At 44.2% G+C, this 27405-nt stretch overlaps 1 protein-coding gene across 1 annotated transcript; it reads left to right on the top strand.

The window, feature by feature from the left end:
- The first annotated feature begins 2693 nt into the window (after window positions 1-2693).
- Window positions 2694-27000, top strand: LOC118088116 (cytochrome P450 4B1). Its single transcript, XM_035121278.3, has 12 exons — window positions 2694-2972; window positions 4000-4141; window positions 11994-12038; window positions 13481-13608; window positions 15696-15820; window positions 16598-16749; window positions 18539-18645; window positions 18869-19059; window positions 19302-19435; window positions 20386-20450; window positions 21479-21561; window positions 25078-27000. The coding sequence occupies exons 1-12, from the start codon at window positions 2787-2789 to the stop codon at window positions 25244-25246; spliced, it is 1527 nt and encodes a 508-aa protein (XP_034977169.1). The 5' UTR covers window positions 2694-2786; the 3' UTR covers window positions 25247-27000.
- The last annotated feature ends 405 nt before the right edge of the window (window positions 27001-27405 follow it).

Genomic DNA, 27405 nt, shown 5'->3' with positions numbered 1-27405 from the left:
TTGCCAGGAGTTATGTGTGGTGGCCGGGGATTGACAGAGAGATAGAGGCCTGGGTCCAACACTGCCAGACCTGCCAAGAATCCCGCCCGGATCCCCCAAGGGCCCCAGTCCAGCCCTGGGAGTCTGCCCGACATCCATGGTCACGCTTGCACGTGGACTTCGCTGGCCCCTTCCAGGGAAAAACATTCTTCATAGTGGTGGATTCCTACACCAAATGGCTGGAGGTCGCACTGGTACCATCCACTTCTACGGCGGCAGCCATCCGGGTACTACGTAAGCTGTTTGCGACCCACGGGCTCCCTGACACCCTCATCTCGGACAATGGAACCGCATTCACGTCAGAGGAGTTCCAGACCTTCACAGCGCAGAACGCCATCCGCCACATCCGCTCAGCACCATTCCACCCTGCCACCAATGGCCAAGCGGAGCGCATGGTGCGGACCACCAAGGACAGCCTCCGCCGCATGACACAAGGGGACTGGGAATACCGCCTTGCCGCATTTCTTCTAGCACAGCACAGCACCCCAAGCACAACGACGGGCCGGAGCCCAGCTGAATTACTAATGGGCCGGCGCCTTGCAACTAGACTGGACCGACTTCACCCCGACAGAGCTCAGGATGAGGTAGTGGTGGGGAAAGGCAGGAACCCCCGGACATTTGTGGCCCAGGACCCAGTGTATGCAAAGAATTTTGGGGCAGGCCCAGCATGGGTACCCGCCACAGTCACCAAGGTGACCGGTCCCGTGTCGTACGAGGTACTAACGGAAGGGGGGCAATGTTGGCGCCGCCACTGCGACCAGATACGGCGACGATTCCCAGGAGGAACCCGGGAGGAGAGCGGGACAGAGGGGTCCCAAGGGGACAGCAGGGCAGTGAGGCCTGTAGAGCGAGAGGGGTGGGCAGAGGAAGCAGAAGCAGTAGGCACAGAGGGGCGCCCCAAGGCTGGAAGGACACCGGAACCAGAGCTACAACCTAGTGGTTCAGTGGCGCCAGACCAGACAGCCCCGGCACAGCCAGCAGCCTCGGAACACGAGCCAGAACCAGAACCCCTGACCAAGGAACACCCCAGGCCACAACGCACACGGAGGCGGCCAGCAGACCTTGGGGACTACGAATGCAACTTCCCGGGCAGGACTGGAACTTAGAGGGGAGGGGTGTTATGTACTGAGCTGAATCCTAGAACAATAGGATTCAGAATCAGCGGGAGCTACCCAATCCAACTCCAGGTGGAAGTGAATCCGCAACCTGATTGGCCTGCTGGAGCAGCCAATCAGGCGGCTGGCAGAAGTGAATCTGCTACCTGATTGGCCTGTAGGAGCAGCCAATCAGGCTGCAGGCAAAAGTCAATCCACAATATAATTGGCCCACAGGTGTAGCCCTGAAGTAGCCAATCACGCAAGGCCCATTGTGTAAATAATGTATATAAGCAGATGGTTTTGGGAAAAGAGCCATTCGTCTTCTCTTCTCCTCCTTGATGACTATGAGCTGAATAAAGAGCATGAAATTCACTCTTGACTCCGAGTACATTTCAAAGATGAAAGAGACCAAAGCCCTGTAATTTTCGTTTACATCCTCAGACCTGTCAACCCTGTGTAAAACTGCTGGATGAACCTGGTAATCTAGATTTATATCAGTCTTAGTTCAGCACAGAAACTGCTTTAGCTGCTCTGATGAATGACTTACAGTATCCAGGAGAGAAAGAGGGGGCATGTGGCCCTGAAAATTCTCCTTGATCTCTCATCAGCTTTCATTCCTTCTTGATATATTGGCTGGTTTGGGAACTGGAAATACTGTCTTCAGTGGTTCTATTCCCACTTCCTTGTCCAGTTTCAGAAAGTGGTAATGTGTTCGATCTCTTGCTATGAAGTTCCATGGGGTTCTATTTTTGTCTCCCATGCTTTTCAATATTTGCATGAAGCCATTGGAAGAGGTCAGAAATCTAAGTGAGGTGTCATCGATATACAGATGATATCCAGTTCCATGTCTCTTTTGCAATGGAGCCACTGATAGGCTGCCTGAGGGCCAATAAACTGAAACTCAATCCAGACAAAAAGAAGGCTAAATTGGCAGATTATTCATTTGACCAGGTAGGTAGGTTGAACCCATTATGAATGGGATTACAGAGGCATTGCCCCTGAAATATTAATGCCTCTGACATTGAAGGTAGAACATAGGCATGTACTTGTAAGGCAATGTTGCTGAGTTCAGCCCTAACTGATGGATGCACCTGTATCCTTTGCAACCGCACTCCAACACCCACCCAATCTGATTCTTGGGTGGAGGGAGGCACAGTAAATGACAAGAGTAGAGATCAGCCTCTTGCACCTTACATTGCTTAGCTCATTCACGCTGCAAAGCCTCAGATCACAATGGATCGTTTATCCGCCAGCTTGAACCCTAAAAGCAAACAGAAGGCTTTTGCAATTAGCTCTTGTCTGATTCAGTGGCTGAGATTACATACTTTAGGCATAGCCACCAAGGGCCCTTGCTTTATAAAGGCTTACAGATTAATTCAGGTTAATCAGCTGAGCTGTAGTGATATTATTTATAGCATAATCGGTAAAATGCTGGTCTCCACCCCTGTTTTTCTCCCTTCGTTTGTTTGCTCACTTTGGAAGTGGTGTTGCACTTCATGCCAGCCTGATGAAATATGATATCTAAGGTGTTCCCACCTTTTTGTTTCATATACTGTATAGCATTACTACAGGATTGCATATGAGCTGCATCCAGTCATACTTCAACCAAGAGACCCAGAAGCTGCTTCCAGGGAATTCATACTGAGCAAAATGCAACTCGCCTTGCCTGGACTGGGGTTAAACCTTTACCTGTTTTTTTATGCAGCTGCTACCTTCTGTCTGGTCAGCGTGCTCCTGAAAGTCATCCGGCTATGCCAAAGGAGGCAAAAGCTGAGCAGATCTTTGGAGAGCTTCCCAGGGCCACCGAAGCATTGGTTTTATGGACACACCAATGAGGTAGGACTTCTTCACCCAATCTAGTAGAACTCAGGAAAAAAAAGTGAGTGATTGTAATGTTTTGTGCCAAACAAATGTAGTGCTGTTGCCATTGCTGGTACATCAGACTTTTCATGAGCGACTACGATGCGAGTGGCAAAGGGCACAAACTAGACATTGTGGTGCCATGACCTATGTGTTAGAATGTGAGCTAGATTCCTATAAAGCAGGATGTAATTTCACGTACAGAGAGGCAGACATGAAACGAATGTTAGAAGTGCCTATCTGTACTTTACCCCAGAAGCTGCTTGTCCCTAGCCATGGTGCTGTCGCCTTCTGGTTCAGCACCCACTTCCTATTCAACCCACCCATACACTACCTTAAATCAGCCATTTCTCACATTATAGGAATTTGGTGATTAGATTCTAACACAGGGATATGTCGCCATCACACTGAGGTTGCTTCCAGGCTGTTGCTGTTTTGGGGAAAGTACTAGGTTTAGGAGAGAAACCTAAATGGGGTACAAATTACAGGATTAAGGGGATAGTTTTGGAAGGTATCTGATAAGCATGCTATGAAGCAGCCCAATGCTTATTGTGGAGTGAGAGATCCCCAATGGCCTGGGGACTTTGTGCTTTAAAGCAGGCTTGAAATGTTTCTGATCAGAGAGAAGGCTGAATCTCCAAGGAAATGGAGATCTATGTTATGCAGTAGCCCAAAACTTGTTTAGGGGTCTAAAAACATATGTGCTTCCTTGTTCTGATTGCTCATGCAGATCTGCATCAGATATAGGGAATTAGGAATCAGCTTCATCTCATGCCTGATCAAAGACTTTGGAAAACTAAAAAACTTGTTTGTTACACCATGATATTTTAGGTGGATATAGGCTGGGTACAATTGGTTATACCAGTGTAAAGCTTCTGAGACCATCTTTATATGTAATGTTTATCAGGCTGACTTAAGACCCTGAGATGGCCTGGAGAGTGGGAAGCCCACACCTAGTTGACTATAATAGCATTGATTTGATTTTTGTCCCCAATTGCCACAGCTCGGTCGAATTGGAGAACTTTCCACAATGGTGTCATGGTCGGAGAGATATCCCAACGGCCATTCCTTGTGGTTTGGAGCTTTCTTGGGGTTTCTCAATATCTACCATCCAGATTACGCCAAGGCTGTATACAGCAGAGGAGGTAACAAAATGGTCCATTTTAAGGCAATACCTTTACATCTCCTATCTGTACACTCAGTGTCAGAGACTGAGGAAGGAGCAGAAGGTGAGCTGAGCTTGGGAGACACTCTGTAGGTTTTGTGGCTTTGTCTTTTGGGGCTGTGTGTTAGTAAGTTTGTGTGCTTTTTTGTTTTCTTACTTGTTTGTGTGCTTGTGCTGGTTTTCTAGGGCTGCTGCCTCTTGGATTTGGGTGACTGTCCAGGCTTGTGTGGGTGTTTGTTTCTGGCTGTGACCTTGTTTGTTTCTGGCTGTGACCTTTCACCTAGAAGTGTGAGTCAGGAGGGACAGGTGATTAGCTGTGGGCGGAGCTAGTCAGAGCTTGGAGTGCAGAGACTGAGGAAGGAGCAGAAGGTGAGCTGAGCTTGGGAGACACTCTGTAGGTTTTGTGGCTTTGTCTTTTGGGGCTGTGTGTTAGTAAGTTTGTGTGCTTTTTTGTTTTCTTACTTGTTTGTGTGCTTGTGCTGGTTTTCTAGGGCTGCTGCCTCTTGGATTTGGGTGACTGTCCAGGCTTGTGTGGGTGTTTGTTTCTGGCTGTGACCTTGTTTGTTTCTGGCTGTGACCTTTCACCTAGAAGTGTGAGTCAGGAGGGACAGGTGATTAGCTGTGGGCGGAGCTAGTCAGAGCTTGGAGTGCAGAGACTGAGGAAGGAGCAGAAGGTGAGCTGAGCTTGGGAGACACTCTGTAGGTTTTGTGGCTTTGTCTTTTGGGGCTGTGTGTTAGTAAGTTTGTGTGCTTTTTTGTTTTCTTACTTGTTTGTGTGCTTGTGCTGGTTTTCTAGGGCTGCTGCCTCTTGGATTTGGGTGACTGTCCAGGCTTGTGTGGGTGTTTGTTTCTGGCTGTGACCTTGTTTGTTTCTGGCTGTGACCTTTCACCTAGAAGTGTGAGTCAGGAGGGACAGGTGATTAGCTGTGGGCGGAGCTAGTCAGAGCTTGGAGTGCAGCGGCGCGCGCCTAGCGGCGCGCGCAGTTTGTCCCATCTTTTTGATCTAGGGCAGCAAGTCTCACACGTTTGTTAGGGGAAACCTAGGCCTCTTCCTCTTTCCCCCTTGACTTCAAGGTTTTCAAGGTTTTCAAGATGGAGGTGGAGGGAACAACCGTTGTCACCTGCAATTCCTGTGCAATGTTTGTTTTCTTGCCAAAGGATGTGGGTAGCTACACGTGCAACAATTGCAAGTTGGTTGCCCTACTAGAAAACAAGGTTGCCCTTCTGGAAGAGAAGGTGCAGCAGCTTCAGGGGCGTGTATCTACGCTCCAGAGAATTAAAGAGCTGGAGCTTTTCTTGGATGCAGCAGAGCACACTGTCTGCACCAAGGAGGAGACAGGGGATCTCCCTGAGGAGGAGGTCAGTTCCCCAACACAGCAGCCAGATGTATGGAGGAACGTGACTCATAGAAGTAGGAGGCCCAGGGATCGCTCTGAGTGCTTAGAATTACACAACCGTTTTGAAGTGCTCATGGAAGACGAGGAACAGACTCCACCTGAGGATCTCTCCCTCATCACAGTTGATGAGGAATATGAAGACGAGCAGCAAAGTCAGTCCTCCGGGAATATGCAGGTAACCTTGGAAGGGACAGCACATGGAAGAATCCCAACCAAGCCTATGAAGAGGCGTGTAGTGGTGATAGGGGATTCCCTACTGAGGGGTACAGAAGCAGTGATCTGTGGGCCTGACAAGATGTCTCGAGAGGTGTGCTGTCTACCTGGGGCCAAGATCAAAGATGTAACAGAACGGCTGCAAGGAATCATAAAACCCACCGACAAATACCCCTTCCTTTTGGTGCATGTGGGAACCAATGACACTGCAAGCCATAGCTTACAGAAGATCAAAAATGATTATGAGGCTCTGGGCAGGAAGTTGAAGCAATTAGATGCACAAATTGTCATCTCTTCTGTCCTTCCAGTTGAACGACATGGCCCAGGGAGAGAGGGAAAAATAGGGGAAGTGAACAACTGGCTTCGCAAATGGTGCAAACAGGAACGGTTTGGATTCCTAGATCACGGTCTGCAGTTTCTTGAAGATGGACTTCTGGCAAGTGATGGACTGCACCTCACAAAAGTTGGGAGGAATGTTTTTGCCACAAAACTCAAAAACCTCATCAGGAGGGCTTTAAACTGACTTATGGGGGGGAGGGAGACAGTGGTCCTGAAGGTAGGAGTCTATCGAATGCTGAAGATGATCATCCAAATGTCAAGGACCAAATGGAGCAAGCAGCATGCAGACCTAGTGGTGGGACGAAAATATTCTTAAATAAGAGACATGGGGGAATGATCAACGGTCTTCAATGTCTGTATACTAATGCACAGAGCATGGGAAATAAACAAGATGAACTTGAGCTCTTGGTACAGCAAACTAAATATGACATAATAGGCATCACTGAAACCTGGTGGGATGAGTCTCATGACTGGAATGTAGTAATAGAGGGATACAATCTATTTAAGAGAAATAGACCAAACAGGAAAGGAGGAGGAGTAGCTTTATATGTTAGGGATATGTATACCTGTGAAGAGATCCAGGAATTAAAACTTCAAAGCCAAATTGAGAGTATCTGGGTCAAAATTAAGGGAGAGAAAAACAACAGTGATCTCATTGTGGGAGTTTACTATAGATCCCCAAGCCAAACTGAGGACACAGATGATGCCTTCCTGGAACAGATGGCCAAGCATTCCAAAGGAAGTGAGATAGTAGTAATGGGGGATTTCAACTATCCTGATATTTGTTGGATGTCAAACTCAGCCAAGAGCATAAGGTCGAACAGATTCCTCACTGGCCTTGCAGACAACTTCATTGTCCAGAAAGTGGGAGAAGCAACAAGAGGATCAGCCATTTTAGATCTGGTCCTAACCAATAGTGATGACTTGGTTAGTGGGGTAGAAGTGGCAGGATCATTAGGTGGGAGTGACCATGCTCTTCTGGAGTTTATTATCCAGCGGAAAGGAGCAACCAAGCATACTAAGGTCCAAATTCTAGACTTTAAGAAAGCCGACTTCAGAAAACTTAGGGAAACGCTGGGTGAAATCCCATGGACAGTAATACTAAAAGGGAAGGGAGTTCATGATGGTTGGGAGTTTGTTAAAAGGGAGATATTAAAAGCACAACTTCAGGCAATACCAATGAGACGGAAACATGGAAGGTGCCTAAAGAAGCCAGGCTGGCTATCTAAAGAACTTTTGACTGAGTTAAGATTTAAAAGGGATATGTACAAAAAATGGAAAAGGGGGGAAATCTCCAGAGAGGAATTCAAACATATAGCCAGCACGTGTAGAGACAAAGTCAGAAAAGCTAAAGCACAGAATGAACTCAGGCTCGCTAGAGAGGTTAAAAGCAACAAAAAGGGCTTTTATGGGTATGTCCGTAGCAAAAGGAAAAACAAGGAAACAGTGGGGTCACTCAGAGGAGAAGATGGTGAAATGCAAACAGGGGACAGAGAAAGGGCAGAACTCCTCAATGCCTTCTTTGCCTCAGTCTTCTCCAAGAAAGAAAACAACGCCCGACCTGAAGAATATGGAGCAGATGATTCAGCAGGGGAAACACAGCCCAGAATAAGTAAGGAGGTAGTACAAGAATACTTGGCTAGTTTAGATGTATTCAAGTCTCCAGGGCCAGATGAACTACATCCAAGAGTATTAAAAGAACTGGCAGAGGTGATTTCAGAACCACTGGCAATAATCTTTGAAAATTCCTGGAGAACAGGCGAAGTTCCAGCAGACTGGAGGAGGGCAAATGTTGTCCCTATTTTCAAAAAGGGGAAAAGAGAGGACCCAAACAATTACCGCCCAGTCAGCCTGACATCAATACCAGGAAAGATTCTAGAGCAGATCATTAAGCAAACAGTCTGTGAGCACCTAGAAAGAAACTCTGTGATCACTAAAAGTCAGCATGGGTTCCTGAAAAATAAGTCATGTCAGACTAATCTGATCTCATTTTTTGACAGAATTACAAGCCTGGTAGATGAAGGGAACGCTGTGGATGTAGCCTATCTTGATTTCAGCAAGGCCTTTGACAAGGTGCCCCATGATATTCTTGTAAAGAAGCTGGTAAAATGTGGGCTAGACAATGCTACCATTCAGTGGATTTGTAACTGGCTTACTGACCGAACCCAAAGGGTGCTCATCAATGGCTCCTCCTCATCCTGGAGAGTAGTGACTAGTGGGGTGCCACAGGGTTCTGTCTTGGGCCCAGTCTTGTTCAACATCTTTATCAATGACTTGGATGATGGGCTTGAGGGCATCCTGAGCAAGTTTGCAGATGACACCAAATTGGGAGGGGTGGCTAACACCCCAGAGGACAGGATCACACTTCAGAATGACCTTAACAGATTAGACAACTGGGCCAAAGCAAACAAGATGAATTTTAACAAGGAGAAATGTAAAGTACTACACTTGGGCAAAAAAAATGAAAGGCACAAATACAGGATGGGAGACACCTGGCTTGAGAGCAGTACATGTGAAAAGGATCTAGGAGTCTTGGTAGACCACAAACTTGACATGAGTCAGCAGTGTGATGCAGCAGCTAAAAAAGCCAATGCAATTCTGGGCTGCATCAATAGGAGTATAGCATCTAGATCAAGGGAAGTAATAGTACCACTGTATTCTGCTCTGGTCAGACCTCACCTGGAGTACTGTGTCCAGTTCTGGGCACCACAGTTCAAGAAGGATACTGATAAGCTGGAACGTGTCCAGAGGAGGGCAACCAAAATGGTCAAAGGCCTGGAAACGATGCCTTATGAGGAACGGCTTAGAGAGCTGGGTATGTTTAGCCTGGAGAAGAGAAGGTTAAGGGGTGATATGATAACCATGTTCAAATATATAAAAGGATGTCATATAGAGGAGGGAGAAAGGTTGTTTTCTGCTGCTCCAGAGAAGCGGACACGGAGCAACGGATTCAAACTACAAGAAAGAAAATTCCACCTAAACATTAGGAAGAACTTCCTGACAGTAAGAGCTGTTCGGCAGTGGAATTTGCTGCCAAGGAGTGTGGTGGAGTCTCCTTCTTTGGAGGTCTTTAAGCAGAGGCTTGACAGCCATCTGTCAGGAATGCTTTGATGGTGTTTCCTGCTTGGCAGGGGGTTGGACTGGATGGCCCTTGTGGTCTCTTCCAACTCTATGATTCTATGATTCTATGATTCTATGATTTGGTAGCTAATATGTACTGATGGGGAACATGTGGCCCTGCAGATGTTCTTGGACTTCCATTGCCATCAGCCCCAGCCAACATGTCCAATGGTCAGGGATGATGGGAGTTGTATTCCAACATCTGGAGCAGCCCAGGTTTCTCATCACTGTTATGTTGTAAGAGCTTAGCTGTAGAAACATAGGTAAAGGTAAAGGGACCCCTGACCATTAGGTCCAGTTGTGACCGACTCTGGGGTTGTGGCGCTCATCTCATGTTATTGGCCGAGGGAGCTGGCATACAGCTTCCAGGTCATGTGGCCAGCATGACAAAGCCGCTTCTGGCGAACCAGAGCAGCACACAGAAACGCCGTTTACCTTCCCGCTGTAGCGGTTCCTATTTATCTACTTGCACTTTGACGTGCTTTCGAACTGCTAGGTTGGCAGGAGCTGGGACCAAGCAACGGGAGCTCACCCTGTCGCGGGGATTTGAACCACCGACCTTCTGATTGGCAAGCCCTAGGCTCTGTGGTTTAACCCACAGCGCCACCCGAAGCTTCTTATACTGAGTAAGACCATTGGCCCATCTAGCTCAGCATTGTCTACATTGACTGTCAGTGGTTCTCCAGGGTCTCAGACTTAGGTCTCTCTCAGTCCTAACTGGAGATGCCAAGGATTGAACATGGGACCTTCTGCATGTGAAGCAGATGCCACAACCATATTGTAAACCAAACCAAACCAAACCAAACTAAACCAACAGCCATTTTAGCCCAGGAAACCCAGGAAGGTGCGAAAAGTATTTCAAGTATCACTATCAAATTATATGTGAGATAGCAAATGTTAACTTGCCTCACAAATGGTAATTGATTGAGATTGAGGGGGAAATTACCTCTGAGATACAGTGGTTGCACATGGTGCTGAAGCTCCAGAAAGAGCTCGTTGTTCAGAGGAAGCCATAACCATGTCACTTCTTTGAATCATTCTGAGTGTTAGTCTCTGTGTTTTGCACTTACTATCATATTTTCTCATACTATCTTGCAGGTTTTTACTTGTTAAACTTGCCTTAAACTTGCAGCAAGCCCAAACTTACCTGGGGAACCCCCATATTTTAAACCGTTTCCCGCTGGCAGCCCGGATTGGGAAAAACCCTGTAAATCTCCCGGATTTCCTACATGCCAGGGAGGCTCCATTTTGGGTCCTGGCACCGTCCGATTTCTGGTGCCCATGTCCAGACATGTCCAGACATGCGTAGAAGCGACTTGCGGTGCCACTCTGCCCATGCCTGGGCACCGAAAAATCGGGCAGAGCGGCACAGGAAGTTGCTTCTATGCATGTCCGGATATGTCTGGACATGGGCACTGGAAATCAGGCGGTGCCAGGACCCAAAATGGAGCCTCCCTGGCAGGTAAGAAATGGGCACCGGAAATCAGGCAGTGCCAGCACCGGAAGTTGCTTCTACGCATGTCCAGACATGCATAGAAGCGACTTCCGGTGCTGCGCTGCTGCTGAACCCGCATTTTTCAGCGGGAGACTTGGCAGCTATGCTTGATGGTAAAAGTCCAAAATGAACTCAGGAATGTAACAGAGACATATTTAAATGTGGAAAGGGATTGAAAGCCAGAGATGAAAGGTGGAAAAAAGAGATAGAACATAGATTGTTTATTGGAGCCTACATTTCAGATTATTGGAGGAAAAGGGGTGATCTTCAGTGTGGAGATCAATCGATGACATTTCCTCCTCCTCATATCAGCATGGAGATAGTTGGAAGGGAAGGGAAACATTGCCTCTATGTATTTCCTGAAGAGCCAGCAACAACATTTTTTATGCCTTCATATCTCAGTATGGAAGTTTTGTAGGAGAGGAAAGGAGAAAAGTTTTCTGTTTATCTTTAGCGATGTTTCTCTCTCCTCATTTCACTGAGGAGATGCAAAGGGAGGGGGAAACATTGTTAAAGATCTGGACACAGCCTTTCATTCTCCCTATTTATTCTTGGAATTGCATGTGTGGCATATGCCTACAACACTTAGGACAGCATGTACAGTATCTTGAGTGTGTGTGAGAGAGGGAGGAGATAATGTATGAGTGTGGAAGAGGAAAATGAGTCAGTGTTTCTGGAAGAAGAACTCCCTACTTCTGGCTCTGATGCTTGTCCACCTTGTGATGAAAATAGATGTACAAGAGCATCATGATCAGCATCATGTGTGTGCACTTTAAAAAAAGCCATATCCTTAGTCAACATCATTAATGCAGTGTGTGTGTCAACATGATATTTAGAAAGCAACCAAAAATAGAATGTTAAGTTGGAGGGGTACTAATTGTAAATTATATGTTTGTGTGGGTGTTTTTGTTTTTAAGGACAACAACAACAACATATAGATAAGAGGGGGAAATGAAACTACAACAACAAAAGCGAGAAAGGCAATAATAAGACACCATTTCCCCATGATAATATTTTAATTTTTTTGCCGTTTCGTAAGAGTTACTTAAATAAAAATAAAAATATTTCTACTAGTTTAGCCAGCCCTCAGCATTTTGTGTCCATTATTCCATTTTGCTATGCTTTCCCTGTGCTACTTGTCCGCTAATGGTTGTATCCAACCAATGTTAGCCATACTCAGAATAGACCCACCGAGATTATATATATATATATATCCTGCTCTCTTTTTCTGCATTGTTCAATGCACTCATCCTTTTTGAATGTTGCAGATCCGAAGGCTCTTGATTTCTACAATTTTTTTCTCCCATGGATCGGTAAGTATGCTTTTGGTTATTACATTTTGATCAGGAATCTCCAACTTCTTTAGGCCCTGGGGCACATGTGGAAATCTAAGGAACTGGTAGAGAGTGCCCCCCAAATACCCATTTCACAAAAGAAAAATTTGAAGATGCTCAGAACAGTCCCTCCAAAAAGAAAAGAACAACCTTAAAATGACTTGCACACAGCCTAAAACAAGAAACACACAAAGAAAAGGGTGAAGGGTGGGGAGGTTATTACTTAAAAAAGGAAAAGAAAAAGCAAGCAAGTATGGGATGGTGAGGGAGCTCTAGCAGGCACCAATGGGCCCATAGTGACCACAGCTGCCACACTAGGGACCCCAAAGTTAGATGAATTAACTTAACTTAGGGATTCTTCTTGTGGTGCTATCCCTGATTAAATGTGAACAAGGAGTTCCCTCATGTGATGTACTCTACCCATGACATACTATCAACCTATATGATAAAATCTGAACACCGAGTTCCAAAGAACAGCCAAATAAGAGAAACGTTGATTGGGATTCATCTGTCTCGGGAGACACTGGCCTTTGGGGATGAAGCCAAACTGTTGGAGATACAGAGCCTGCTGTGGCTGTAGAGACCAATAGAGGAGAGACATGTTCTGTTGCAGCTGGGGCAGATGAAGATGTCCGGTTGTGCTGAGGCACGTGTACAATGGCATGACTTCTTTCTGCGCCCCTCCCAGCAGTCATTCCTCCTTCGGTCACTGCTGTGAATATGTACAACTTATTATTGCATTGGTCCTTGCATTTAATGTATGTGACAGCAACATACCTCAGAAGTGCCAAGGGGATTCAAGCTCTTATTGCTCTTTCAAGCAAATTAGTCGTTTCTCATTGGACTTTCTGTCCCTTGGCTGACCTCATTAGGGGAAGGGCAGCTTTTCACATTCCATTTATGCATTAAGTTTTGTTTGTGTTAGACCACTGGCATCTATTCTGAAGAACGGAGTAATCTTCTTGGGAAGACAATGTATGAGCAGCTCCTCGGGCCCTTTGGATAAGGTTGCAGTGCATGTCACTAACCATTATGCTAAGTATCTTGTATAATAATGCCCTGTTCAGACTGAAGCCCCTACTACAATACAACCAAAGATCCAATTCCTATTAAAGTTTGTTTCCTGTGTTAAAGTCTGTCATCACGACTGCTGTATCTCCTTTCATTTGTGCCACTCCTTTGTTCTGCGATTCCAGAAACTGCCAAGGTTGAATTCTTTGTGGTAGCAGGGTGGAGATCAACATGATGAACCGCATTAATGCCAACAATCTCTGTATGTCATTTATTGAGAGTATCAGTTGCAGGATTAGATGGGGTTTGGCATGGAATTTTAAATCTTATTAGCGTGCCTCTGTTCAGACATGTTCTGCAGAGATTACTAACAAAAATGAGATTTGACTAGCTTTTTCATTCCACATTAGGGAAAGGGCTACTGGTATTAGATGGGCCCAAATGGTTCCAGCACCGACGTCTGTTGACTCCGGCATTTCACAGTGATATTTTAAAGTCGTACGTGGCACTGATGGTCGATTCCACCAAAGTGATGCTGGTAAGGGCTTTAAAAACCCCAAAAATCTCACCTCTCTCTTATATCTAATAGAAGATCTAAGCCAATAGTATTGTGGTTAAACTAGTGCTTTTTTCTGGGGGGACGCAGGGGTATGCATACCCCTAAACATTCTGTGAATCTTTGTACTTTTGTCCATTTACCCTATTTTTTTTCCCCACTTTGAACTATAAAATGGTGATTTTCTTGAGTCAAAACACTTTTTTAAGGAAAAAAAGCACTGGGTCAAACTATTCCAGCATGGCAATTACACTTTGTGCCCAGGTACCAACCTTGATCAGAAATGTTGTTCCTACTCATAGCTTATTCACAAACTTAAACCATCTTGTTGTACTCCTCTGAGCCTTGATTTCCTTTGGATGATGGAGTACAAGCCCAGCACTTTCATGCAGCAAGATGAATGTACCTGCTTCAGGCATCACCCTGATGGTGAGATGAAGACATGAATTTGTAGCTCTTTAGTATTGGCCCTGAGGTTTGGCTTGGGATTCTAGAGTTCTATTTCATTCAGCAAAAATGTCTTGGGCTAGTACTATTAGAGGATTCAAGCATTGCTTTATTTTCAAACACATAAGTAAAGCATCAGGGAAAGCAATGTGACAGTCCTACAAGGTACCATATATGTGGCTCCATGTCAGATCACCCTAAAGGGACTCTGCCTTCAACAAATTCATAGCTTTGCCTCTGCCTCTTCCAAACACCCCCCTTCCCTTAGCTAGAGCAGGCATAGGCAACCTCGGCCCTCCAGATGTTTTGGGACTACAACTCCCATGATCCCTAACTAACAGGACCAGTGGTCAGGGATGATAGGAATTATAGTCCCAAAACATCTGGAGAGCCGAGGTTGCCTATGCCTGAGCTAGAGGATGAGTGTCACCACTACCCCCAAGCTGAGTACCTCATGCAAGCACAAACATTGATTCTCAAATAGCTCTCATTGTCATCCAGAAATCTGCCTAACAAAGGAAATGGGTCTCATGGAATTATATTTAGACATAGTGTTAAAAATACAGGCAAAACACACATACCACCAACAACACCACAACAGGGTCACCAACTGCGATCCTTACTTGTGCCATAAACATAATCTATTAACTCACTAACTGATCATATGTATGTTGTATGTTGCATATATAAAATATTTAAGGGGGCCATACACCCCAGGTTGATGGGCATTGCCATTTAGATGGTGTATCATGTGATCAATTATGTGGGGCGGGGCTTACCCCCCATATTTTATTCAAGTTGGCACCCCTGATAGCCACCTATAACTGATTGGAATTTGATCATCAAAGATTTAAAGGGCTTCCACATTAGAAAGAAATGGAAACCATGATACCACAGTATATAAAAATAAGAATTCATTGCTTACTACACATGCTAGGTTGGTTAGTAAAAAAAGGTAAAGGGACCCCTGACCATTAGGTCCAGTCGTGACCGACTCTGGGGTTGCGCGCTCATCTCGCATTATTGGCCGAGGGAGCCGGTGTATAGCTTCCAGGTCATGTGGCCAGCATGACAAAGCCACTTCTGGCAAACCAGAGCAGCACATGGAAACGCCGTTTACCTTCCCGCTGTAGCGGTTCCTATTTATCTACTTGCATTTTGACGTGCTTTCGAACTGCTAGGTTGGCAGGAGCTGGGACCAAGCAACGGGAGCTCACTCCGTCACAGGGATTCGAACCGCCGACCTTCTGATCAGCAAGCCCTAGGCTCAGTGGTTTAACCACAGTGCCACCTGGGTCCCTAGGTTGATTAGTACAAGATCATAATCACCCAAATCTGATTGCTCCACTGCCGTTGAGATGATTGCCAAGTTCTCTCTCCAATCTATAATTGCAACAAGGGATTTTGTGGTATTTGTGGTTGTAGGGGAAATCCCCCGGGTGTCTAATGATCTGACTAAATGTTTTTTACCGTGAATTGTAAATGTACTAAATAAAGAAATGGACAGTGTGCCCTGCTCATTCTCCATGTGGTCTAGCAGCATGTGTGGCATATGGATGCCAGAAATCTAATCATCTGAGAAATTTCCTTTTGATGTGTGAAACCTTTCTCTCTTACATTAGGATAAATGGGAAAGGCTGATCTCAGAAGATAAATCACTGGATATTTTCCAGCATGTTGGGTCTATGACACTGGACAGCATGCTGAAGTGTATCTTCAGTTATCGAAGCAATTGCCAGCTTGACAGGTATCATGAGAACTGGGAGGGGGGGAGATAGAGGGAGGGAGAGAGAGAGAGAGAAAAGATTTATAGTACAAGGGAAAAATTAACTCCAGTTTATAAATGAACCACAGAACAATTTGGGTGGTGGTGGGATCACTTTTAGTATAAATCATTGTCTAGTGAGAACCAATTCACGTGAGCATCAGGGCACAGAAACTGCTTGAAACCCCTGCACCTGTTCTTTCCAGGTCTATGGGCGGTCTCTCACACGTCCCATGTTACAATCCAGAGTGGAATGGGTCTAACTCAGGGGTCATCAAACTTTTTCAGCAGGGGGCCGGTCCACTGTCCCTCAGACCTTGTCTATATTTTGAAGAAAAAAATTGAACAAATTCCTATGCCCCACAAATAACCCAGAGATGCATTTTAAATTAAATCACAAATTCTACTCATGTAAAAATACGCTGATTCCCAGACAATCCGCGGGCCGGCTTTAGAAGCCGATTGGGCCGAATCTGGCCCCCTGGCCTTAGTTTGCCTACCCATGGTCTAACTAATCAATATCCACCAAGAAGGCTTGCAGTTGTGCTAGCAGGCTAGGGCTCGGCCACGATAATTTGCTCTCTCAGACTAATTTGCCTCAGAAGGTTGTTGTGAGTATAAAATGGTGATGGTGGGAAAGACTATCTATTTCTTGGAGGATAGGTGGGGTTAGAGTGTGATAAACAAACTACATTGCTTTGTATTGTGCCTGTTAAAAATAATCACATCTCAATTAAACTCTTTCTTTGACTCCTCTAGTAAGAATACATATGTCCAAGCAATTAGTGACCTCAGTTGTTTGATGCAGGAAAGAATACAGACATTTCTCTATCACAATGATCTAATCTATCACCTCTGTCCTCATGGATACCGTTTCTTCAAGGCTTGCAGAATAGCCCATCGACACACAGGTATTTATTTCCTTCGGTTCTTCTCTTCAGTGGAGGGATCTACACCTGTATGTACATAGCCAAGGCAGCAAGCCTAACCCCACTTACCTGGGAGTAAACCTTATTGAATTAAATGGATCTTACTTCTGAGCAGATATGGTTAGGCTTGTGCGATAACACCCCAAGGGCATGGAGACCCAGCTGCCAGGCAGAACCCAACTGCAAAATTTAATCTGCAGAAAGTCAACCTGGGCTCTCCTGGGGGGGTGGGGGTGGGGATGCTGAGCAATTCTGGTGCCTCTCAAGGGTTTCTAAACCCTTGATTTTTCAGCAGGGGTACTTCAGCTATGGAATAGTCTCCCCAGAGAGACTCGCCTGGCACCTGCATTACAGTCTTTTCAATACCAGAAGATCTTTTTTATTCACTCACATTTTTTTTACCTGTGTTGTAAATCTGGACCATAAACTATTTTATGCTGCCTTTATGTAAGGATGTCTCAATTGCTGTCTTTTATTGATTATTGCTGGTTTCTGATTATTGCATATTGTATTTTAAACATTTTGTTGTAAGGGATTCAGGTAGTGTGGCCATATTTCAAAAATCCAGACACAGAAGTTGTTGAGCTTTTTTTTTTAGACAACGTTTTTGAGCTATTTTTAACGAAATCCGCCAAAATCTACACTAACGACGTATTCCGGACATATGGCAACCCTTATGTTTACTGAAGGGCAGGTATCGACATTGAATGAATGAATGAAAAGTGGGCAGTATTCAGCTAAGGATGCAATCCACACAGCCTTTGCTTCCCATGGGTGGGGGTTGGATTGAGCCCCTTCACCCAGCCCTGCCAACCTTTGCCAGCTTTCACCTGTAGAGTGATGCCAGCATTACTCTGCTGGCACAGAGCTTCTCCTTCCAGACATTGAATGGGTGGGCGGGCAGAAGTGTTACTGGTGGGAACCCCACTTGTGGCAACCAGTGAAAAGCCCCCAAATGGGGGGGGGAGTATTCCAGGGACAGGGAGGGACTGAGCTAGCCTGGGATCTGTTGGCTCCCAGGCTCTCCTCACTGCTATCATGTAACAGCTTCTGGCCTGATCACTGCGCCAGCTACAGGATGGTGCAAAAATTGGTCTGCCCCCACTTTCTGCTCTGGCTGTCCCTGCCCTTCAGTTAAGTCCCACTGGACAGCCTAAAACCCTGTGTTTGCTCTGAGAATGGCTTAGTTAAATGCCACCCAAAATAAACTGATGTGTAGACTTTTTTTTTAAAAAAAAGAATATTTGACAGTTGATAACGTGAGGTTTCATATATGATTTCTGACAAAATCAAGTCAATCAAAAGACACTAGCAAGTCTAAAGTATGCGAGTTTCCAATTTTAAGGTTAAGGTTTTACATTTCAAACTCAAAATGTCACATCCAAAGTTAAATAGCAATGTTTGCAAATATTTGTTTGCAAATATTTGTTTGAGCAGGTTACACCAGGATATGGAACAGTCCTAAGACTCCTAACCTTGGACTCAGTTATACAGCTGCAAAGAAAACATTTAAAGTGCAATATACAATGCGACACTAGATGGTGATGGCGAGCCTTATGGAAAATTCAATGTATTTTTTAAAAATATTGTTAAAAGAAGCATTTTCAGAATGTTTTTTATATGTGTGTAGATTTCACCCTTAAGTCCTGTTCCACTATGGGAATTTCCTCATCCTTTTAAAGTTAGTAACATACAGAAAATTACTTTGAAGCAGTGAATGTCATGACAACTGTTTGGGGAAATTATTAGATTTATTACTTTTTTGACACAGAAAAGGTGATTAGGGAAAGAAAGGCACTCCTTAAAGATGAACGGGAACTTGAGAAGATCCAAAAGAAGAGATATCTAGACTTTCTGGATATTCTTCTCTGTGCCAGGGTGAGTAAAATCCACATCATGTATTTCCAGATAAGGGATATATGCACATATGCAACCAATAGTCCTGTCCCTTAGATACATTGGTTTACAGTGTTTCTATCTCCCTGCCCAGCCATAAAGGGCTTCCAGAGTGGCTTCCTAATCCCATGAAGGAGGCAAGTGGCTGCATGTGACGGAAAAAGTCTTCCACGGCTTTTGACCTTGATCATACTCCATTTTTCAGGATGTAAATGGTGAGGGATTATCTGATGAAGACATACGTTCTGAGGTGGACACTTTCCTCTTTGAGGGTCATGACACCACCACCAGTGGGATTTCCTGGCTCTTATATGCCATGGCCCAGAATCCAGAGCACCAGCAAAAATGCAGGGAGGAGATAAAGGAGATTCTTGGAGAGCGAGAGACTCTGCGCTGGTGAGAACGTCCTTTGCTCCACTATCTGTTTTTCTTTTGTGAGAGGTACATGTGTCTCATATTCAAGTTTCTCTCCAGTTATTTCACTGCAAGTATAAATGCAGAATATGCAAGGATGCTCAAATCTCCTTTTTTGTCACTTCTTTTAATATTCGACTCCACTGTCTGTGTAGTATTTTTGTCTTTTTGTCACTTGCGAATCTTCCTCACAGTTTGTTTGTTTGTTTGTTTGTTTGTCCCAGGGATGACCTTAGTAAGATGACTTACACTACAATGTGTATTAAGGAAAGCCTCCGTGTTTATCCTCCTGTTCCTCAAGTGTACCGAGAGCTCAACAAACCAGTCACATTTGCTGATGGAAAGACATTGCCTGCAGGTCTGCTTCGTTATGTTTGATTATCATAATCACAATCACAACACCTTTATTGGCATATATGTTTGATTATATTTCACAGCATTTTCCGTGACAGACATGAAGGATGGGAACTGAAAGAGTGGCAATGGTGTTCTGATTGTGAGTTTTGTGACAAGTATCTGGCAAGATGTGATAAGAGTTGACTTGCTCAGTTGCCTTGAAGGATATAATTCTCTATCTGACTTTGGAGTCATGTGCCCCTAAAAGTTGTTGAGAGGCTTAGAAATTGTACTACAAAAGTTCTTTGTGTTAGGACACTGGAACTAAAGAGGCAAGGCACAAGATTCGAGATGTTACTAGGGCAACTGCATTAAACTACAACATGAAGAACTTCGAAGCTGAATAGGAAAAATCCATGTGTGGGGAATACACATCCTCTGTCAGGCTTTTAAGTATACCATGTCCAAATTTCAAAGTAGGGCTGGCTAGAATCCTTGCCTCACTGAAGACAAGTTTGAATTCGACAAGCCAATGCCAGGACAAGGCATCTTCATATCTTCCTCTGCAGATATATTTACATATTAAACTATGCACCACTTCGGAGGCTGTTTGTAAAACTGGCTGTGGTCTGGGAATGACAAAATAAATAAAAATGAAATATAAACTCACCCCGAGGACTTCCAGCTTAATCTATCTGTTCCATGAGTTCTGGCAAAACTCTTTTGTCACCTCAGAGAATGACCATTCTTCATGAAAGCAGACTCAAACCCCCACTAAGGCATTGTAACCTACATGCATGTAACTCAAAAACAAATGCCACAAAATACATTGGGATGCCATAACAGCTGCATCTTAAGCAATCCTTCCCTGGAGTCTTTCTGCAATCCAGCAATGCAGCACTGAAAACACAACTTTGTGATGTGTTCTGTCTTCCATTTACTAATCAGGTATTTCTCTCCTCTCCTTAACAGGTGCTTTGATATCCCTGAATATTTATGTTCTTCACAAAAATCCTGAAGTGTGGAAGGATCCTCAGGTACTTATGCTCTGGAGCATTGTTCGGTCATTGGTTTAGAGCATGCTGGATGCACATTTAAAGCATGTTTATTGCACACTGAAAGCAGGTGACTCCTCCCCCAAGAATAATAAGAACAGTTGTTCCTGCTTCACGGAGCTTCCATTTCTAGCACCCTTAATATACTACAGCTCCCAGGATTCTTTGGGGGTAATCATGTGCTTTGACTGTGCACAGAATATGTTTTAAATGTATAGCATGGATGTGCACTTAGAATCACAGTACCACAGCAGTGTTGCATGCAAAACGAGATAAATGTACAGTTGATCAATTCCTTATGTATGAGGTGGAGAATTTGGGGGTGCTCTAGGATCTGGGCTTCTGGTATTGTACCCCACTTTTTGACGGGGAATCCCTTGAGAATTGTGCAAAATGGGAAGAGTTGGGGCATGAAAATTTGCTGCAACTTGGGACAACTTAGCATTTCACAGCCTAATGTTGACATACCCTCCAACATTTGTCTGATAAAAATAGGGACGTCCCATTCCATAATGATAAGTTTACTGTTTATACACATCTTACTGGGTTGCTACTATTGTGGGATAGTAGAAAGTAGTATGGAGAAGCCACTGGAATAGATGACGATAACCCTGGGATAAAGAGACATTGATGACAAATCAGGGGCGTTTGGATAATGAGGAAGGGCTGTAGCTCAGAGTACAAGCTTGAGATGCGGTATGTGATGGGTCCAACCCCCGGCAACTTTCTACATGTCTGTGTACATCCCTGTTGCCAAACTGAAGGCTATCCCACATATACATGTACATCACTTGAATTCTGTCTCTGAAGTCTGGCATCTGAATGCATGAAGTGACCTCAGTGAAACCACTGTGCTTTACAAGAGTGAAAGCTCCTCTTGTGATGTTGTACCCATGATTCACTTGTGCAACATCACTTGATATTGCAGTAATCCAGCGATGAGCATGCATGTGTGAAGCAGCTTGTTTCGGATGCAAGCTGCTGATAACTACAGTCTTGCTCTCTTTCAGGTGTTTGATCCTCTAAGGTTTTCACCCGATAATTCATCTCAAAGACATTCCTATGCATTTTTGCCATTTGCTGCTGGACCCAGGTAATACAACTAATGATGTGAAGTTGTTCACTGAAAATAGACAGAAGCAAGAAGAAAGACAGTCAGCCCAAAGCAAAACTTGATTCATATGATGGATGAGTGAAGTTCATCCTCAGAATTATGGGTTGCTGCTTGCCTGTGTGTGGTTCTCACTGATATTGTGACAAGGAGAATGGAACAGCCCTCTTCCATGGGACAGAAGGTTTGTTCCAGAAAGATTAGCTTTCCCCCCTTACAAAGGGGTCCCTGTGTGAGTGTTCTGTTTACTGAGGCTTTAGGACCAATCCACACTCGTTTGGGTCGTTTCTGCCCCCAAGTCCAGGGTAATCCATGTGGGGGTTTTTCTATGGATTGAATGCATCCATAGTGAAGCAGTTTTCTGAACACACCACAGATCTTGCTCTTAATTTAGCATACTATTGTGCTTAATACACGGATTCATGGATCCTTAAGAAATAGTTTTTCTGTGGATATATTCCGCCTGTGATGACAACAAGATTAAAGATTAAAAATAAACTCAAAATGTGGTTAGTGTGAATGGAGTATTGTAAAGACTTAGATGGTCATAACTGAGGATCAGGAATCTTGCACCAGAAGCCAAATTCTTCTTTATTTAAGCCCTCTATGGAAACGCCCCATTGCTTTAGAACAGGTTTTGCCAAGCTGGCAAAACAGTTCCCATCAGCACGAATTTGCTGGCTGGAGCTGAGAGGAGCTGAGGTTCAAAATGGCTGTAGGGCAGCTGAGATTGGCAAAGGCTTCTCTAGAAGTATTCCCACCCCACACCAAAATGTTTTATCTTGTATGTAAACCACTTTGAGATTTATTTCTACAATCAAGCAGAATGGGTGACTCCCCATATGCGAAGTACCGGGAGATCATTAAATAATCCAATTCATGCCTGGAAATGGCAGGAGAGAGGTGTGGAGTCCTCATAGTTCATGAGGAGACCCTCAGTGAGGGCAGAGGAAGCCCCAAAGAGGCCAGAGGTGCAGCAAGGCCTCGGTCCAGTATACCTGAAGGAGCGTCTCCACCTCCATCACTCTGTCCGGACACTGAGGTCCAGCGCTGAGGGCCTTCTGGCAGTTCCCTCGCTGCGAGAAGCCAAGTTACAGGGAACCAGGCAGAGGGCCTTCTCAGTAGTGGCACCCGCCCTGTGGAACGCCCTCCCACCAGATGTCAACAAGAAAAATAACTACCAGACTTTCAGAGGACATCTGAAGGCAGCCCTGTTTAGGGAAGCTTTTAATCTTTAAGAAATTAGTGTATTCTAATATTTCTGTTGGAAGCCACCCAGAGTGGCTGGGGAATCCCAGCCAGATGGGCGGGGTATAAATAATAGATTGTTGTTGTTGTTGTTGTTGTTGTTGTTGTTGTTTTTTAAATACATTTTATTCCAATTTTCCAAATTCAACAAATTAACAAAACCAATCTTTTATACAAAATCTTATATTCACATCTTTTACCTTGCTCCGCCGAGCTATGACTTCCCCCCCTCCCTTCATGCGGGTTTCTTGTTAATTCCCTTTTTTGCAGTTCCTTTTTTGACATATTGGTCAATTCGTAAGGTTTATTTTAATCCTGCGAGAGTTTTTAATGATCTACAGTTTTTCTCCATATAGTCCACATATTTACTCCAGTCCTTTTGAAACCTTGTCTCCCCCTGGTCACGAATCTTGCATGTCAATCTAGCAAGTTCAGCATAGTCCATCATTTTTGTCTGCCACTCCACAATTGTAGGTAATTCCTGTAATTTCCATTTTTGGGCTAACAAAGTCCTAGCTGCGGTTGTTGCATACATAAACAGTGTTTGATCTTCTTTTCTAATCTCTCCTCCCATTATTCCTAACAAAAATGCTTCTGGTTTTTTTGGAAAAGTATATCTAAACATCTTTTTCAATTCGTTATATAAACTTTCCCAAAATCTTTTAACTTTTTCGCATGTCCACCACATATGATAAAATTCACCATCTTTCTCTTTACATTTCCAGCAACTTTTGTCACTCATTCTATACATTTTAGCTAATTTAACTGGAGTTAAATACCATCTGTACATCATCTTATATACATTTTCTTTCAAGGCAGTACATGCTGTAAATCTTAAAGTTTGATTCCATAATTTCAACCACGCATCATATTCAATATTATGCCCCAAATCTTTTGCCCATTTAATCATCACTTCTTTTGTCAACTCATCTTTTGTATACCACTCCAACAACAAATCATACATCTTTGCCAAAAGCTTTGTTTTGCCTTCTAGCACTTCTATTTGAAATTTGGATCTTTTATCCTCAAAACCTATTTTTCTATCTTCTTTAAGCACATCATTTATTTGATGGTATTCTATCCATCCTGTTAACACTCCTTTAATGTCCTCAAAAGGTTTTAAACTCCATCCTTTTTCAGTTTTCATCAAGATTTCCTCATACGTGGCCCGCCTCTTCTCCATATTTACTTTCTTAACTGTTAATACCTCTGCTGGTGAGACCCACCAGGGTGTTTTAGTCTCTAACAGCCTTTTATTTCTTTCCCACACCTCGTACAGAGATCTTCTTATCACATGATTCGTAAACCCGGTATGTGATTTCTTTTTGTCATAACATAAATATGCATGCCATCCAAATCTATTGTTAAAACCTTCCAAATCTAACAAGTCCGTATTCTCTAGAGTTATCCATTCTTTTATCCAACAGATACAAGACGCTTCATAATAAAGTCTCAAGTCTGGCAGGGCGAATCCACCTCTTTCTTTCTTATCTACCAAAATTTTATGTTTTATTCTAGGTTTTTTCCCCTGCCAGACAAATCTTGATAAAATCTTTTGCCACTCTTGGAATTGCCTCGTACCTTTAACCACAGGTATAGTTTGAAATAGGAATAACATCTTAGGTAATACATTCATCTTTATTGTTGCGATTCTTCCTAAGAATGACATTTTCATATTAGTCCATCTTTCCAGGTCTTTCTTTGTTTCCTTCCATACTTGTTCGTAATTATCACTATAAAGATTAATATTCTTTGCTGTCATCCATATTCCCAGATATTTTACCTTTTTAGCCACGTCGAGTCCATGTTTTAACTGTAATTCCTGTTTTTCTTCTTTCGTCATATTCATTGCCATAACCTTGGTTTTTTGTCTATTTAATTTGAATCCTGCCAATTGGCCAAATTTCTCCATTACTTCTATAGCTTCTGCAACACTTTCCTGTTGTTGTTGTTGTTGTTGTTGTTATTTGCGCTGCCCAGCCTCTCTGTCTAACAGCTGATGTAGCTGCTGCTTTCCTGTGTGTCCTTCAGCCTCCTGCCAGCTCCTGATACCGTATTTTTTGGTATGGATTGAAGAGAGAGTAACAGTAAAGGTGTTTAGAGGGGGCTCTGCACCTTATGCATGCAGGCCACACCCCCCCCCCGTGTAAGTGGGGCGGTGCTTATATGTGATTCTTATGACATGAAATACTAAATAAAAATTATTATGGGGCTGTTCAAGTTTCAGCTTGAATGTTTTTTCTTCCTCAGGAATTGCATTGGGCAACAGTTTGCTATGATGGAGTTGAAACTGGCGGTTGCTCTGACTTTGCTGCGCTTCCAAGTTGCACCAGATCCTGCTAATCCTCCCCTTGAGAAACCTCAGCTCATCATGCGCTCTTGGAATGGGATACATTTATATTTAAAGAAGCTTACATAGATTCTCTGTCAACCACAGAACATGACTCTTGTAAATAATAAAACTTGTGGAGCTGCTAAGATGTGTTATCTTTATCGCTATTTGGTAGATCAGGAGAAACATATTACAGCCAAACCTCGGCTCTCGAACGGCTCCATTTTCAAACGTTTCTGCTCCTGAACGCCAAAAACCTATCAATAAATGCTCTGGCTTTCAAAGATTTTTCGGAAGCCAAATATCTGACACGACTTCCGCTTGAGTGCAGGAAGCTCTTGTAACCAATCGGAAGCCGTTCCTCAGTTGTCGAATGTTTTGGAAGCCTAATGGGATTCCTGAACAGATTACGTTCGACGACCGAAGTTTGACTGTATACATTTAAAGAGATATGATACCAATTGAAACAGCTGCTATAGCTTCCCCCCACAATTTAGGCAAGTGCCACCCCTGATGTTTTTCAGCACCTGCCAAAGACCTTCCTCTTCCAACAAGCCTTTTAAGTAGAAATCTTTCCTAGCCTGCACTTGTATTGGAATCCCCCCATGTGTTTGAATTTTAAAAATTGCTTGAGTGTTTGCCTCCCTCAGTTCCATTGGGAGGAAGGGTAAGATATTAAGCAAGCAAGCAAGCAAGCAACAAAAGCCTCTATGAGAAGCAGCCATGGTGTTGAACAACTTCAAGTAAACATGCATAACAGAATCCAGCAGGGCCGTCTTAAGCACCTTTGGCGCCCTGGCGCCGAGGTGCGACGGATCCCTCCGCCGCCCCCCGCCGCCCAGTTTGGCGCGACGGGCGGGTGGGCTTAGCGCGCAGTGCTTAGTGCTGCGCGGCGGAGCAGCCAGCGGGCGGGCGGGAGCAGCTGCGTGGCGCCCCGCCCTGGCGGGCCGGCGCCATGGCGCCCTGCGCCACCCAGCCTGGCCGTAGAGCCGGCCCTAGAATCCAGTTACAGACACAGATTATAATAATACCTAGTACAGATGACAGCAAATGGTTAAATTATCTTAGAAGAGTTGTATTGTGTGACCCCCCCCCCCAGTGAAGCATGGATATTGGTGGGACCTGACAATTTTGTGTCCTTACTAATAAAGGAAATAAAATAAAAAACCAACTCAGACTTCCTTGAGCCAATATTTCTTTGCTTCACCTCTCTCAGCACTCATCTCTGTTGTGTAAGACATTCAGATAGGGCTATATCCGAGACATTATTGAACCATTCCTCTTTAGGTAGCATCAGACATGACTTCTGACCTGAAGGAGCGTCTCCACCCCCATCGTTCTGCCCAGACACTGAGGTCCAGCACCGAGGGCCTTCTGGCGGTTCCCTCGCTACGAGAAGCCAAGTTACAGAGGGCCTTCTCGGTAGTGGCAAACCACCCTGTGGAATGCCCTCCCACCAGAGGTCAAAGAGAACAACAATTACCAGACTTTTAGAAGGCATCTCAAGGCAGCCCTGTTTAGGGAAGCTTTTAATGTTTGATGGATGGATTTTAATATTTTGTTGGAAGCCGCCCAGAGTAGCTGGGGGAACCCAGCCAGATGGGCAGGGTATAAATAATAATGTATAATAAGGTATAAAGGAACTGTGATATAAGAACTGAATAGAAAACCAAATGAGGGGAGGGAGGGAAGTCAAGCTCGGCAGAGCATTGAGATTGAGAGATTTGGAAAGAATTGTTAAAAAGATTGATGTTTGTGTAGTATTGTATTTTTTAATGTTTGTTTGTTTTGTGTATTGTCTTAAATGCGCTTTAATTGGAAAATTTAATAAAATGCTTTATAAAAATAAAATTAATAATAATAATAATAATTATTATTATTCAATTGTTCCAATGACCATCTAAGCCAAGCATAGGCAAACTCGGCCCTCCAGATGTTTTGGGACTCCAATTCCTATCATTCCTGACCACTGGTCCTGTTAGCTAGGGATCATGGGAGTTGTAGGCCAAAAACACCTGGAGGGCCGAGTTTGCCTATCCCTGATCTAAGGCACCATCAGTAAGAACAAGTCAAGACATCACTTGGCCCTGGTCCCTTCAATTGCCAGGGGCATGGTGGCATGTTTGATTCCATAGTACATCTATGAACTGTGTGGCATATCTGTAACTTGTTTTTCTACCCAGCAGCTCAAGGTTGTGTACATTTTCCTCCCCTACCTGCTTCTATATTTGCAGCAGCCCTGTGAG

Source organism: Zootoca vivipara, chromosome 7, assembly GCF_965207765.1.
Source record: "Zootoca vivipara chromosome 7, rZooViv2.hap1.1, whole genome shotgun sequence".
In the NCBI taxonomy this organism is placed as follows: Eukaryota; Metazoa; Chordata; class Lepidosauria; order Squamata; family Lacertidae; genus Zootoca; species Zootoca vivipara.
The sequence above is the reverse complement of the archived record's forward strand: the minus strand, read 5'-3'. Positions and strand labels throughout refer to the sequence as shown.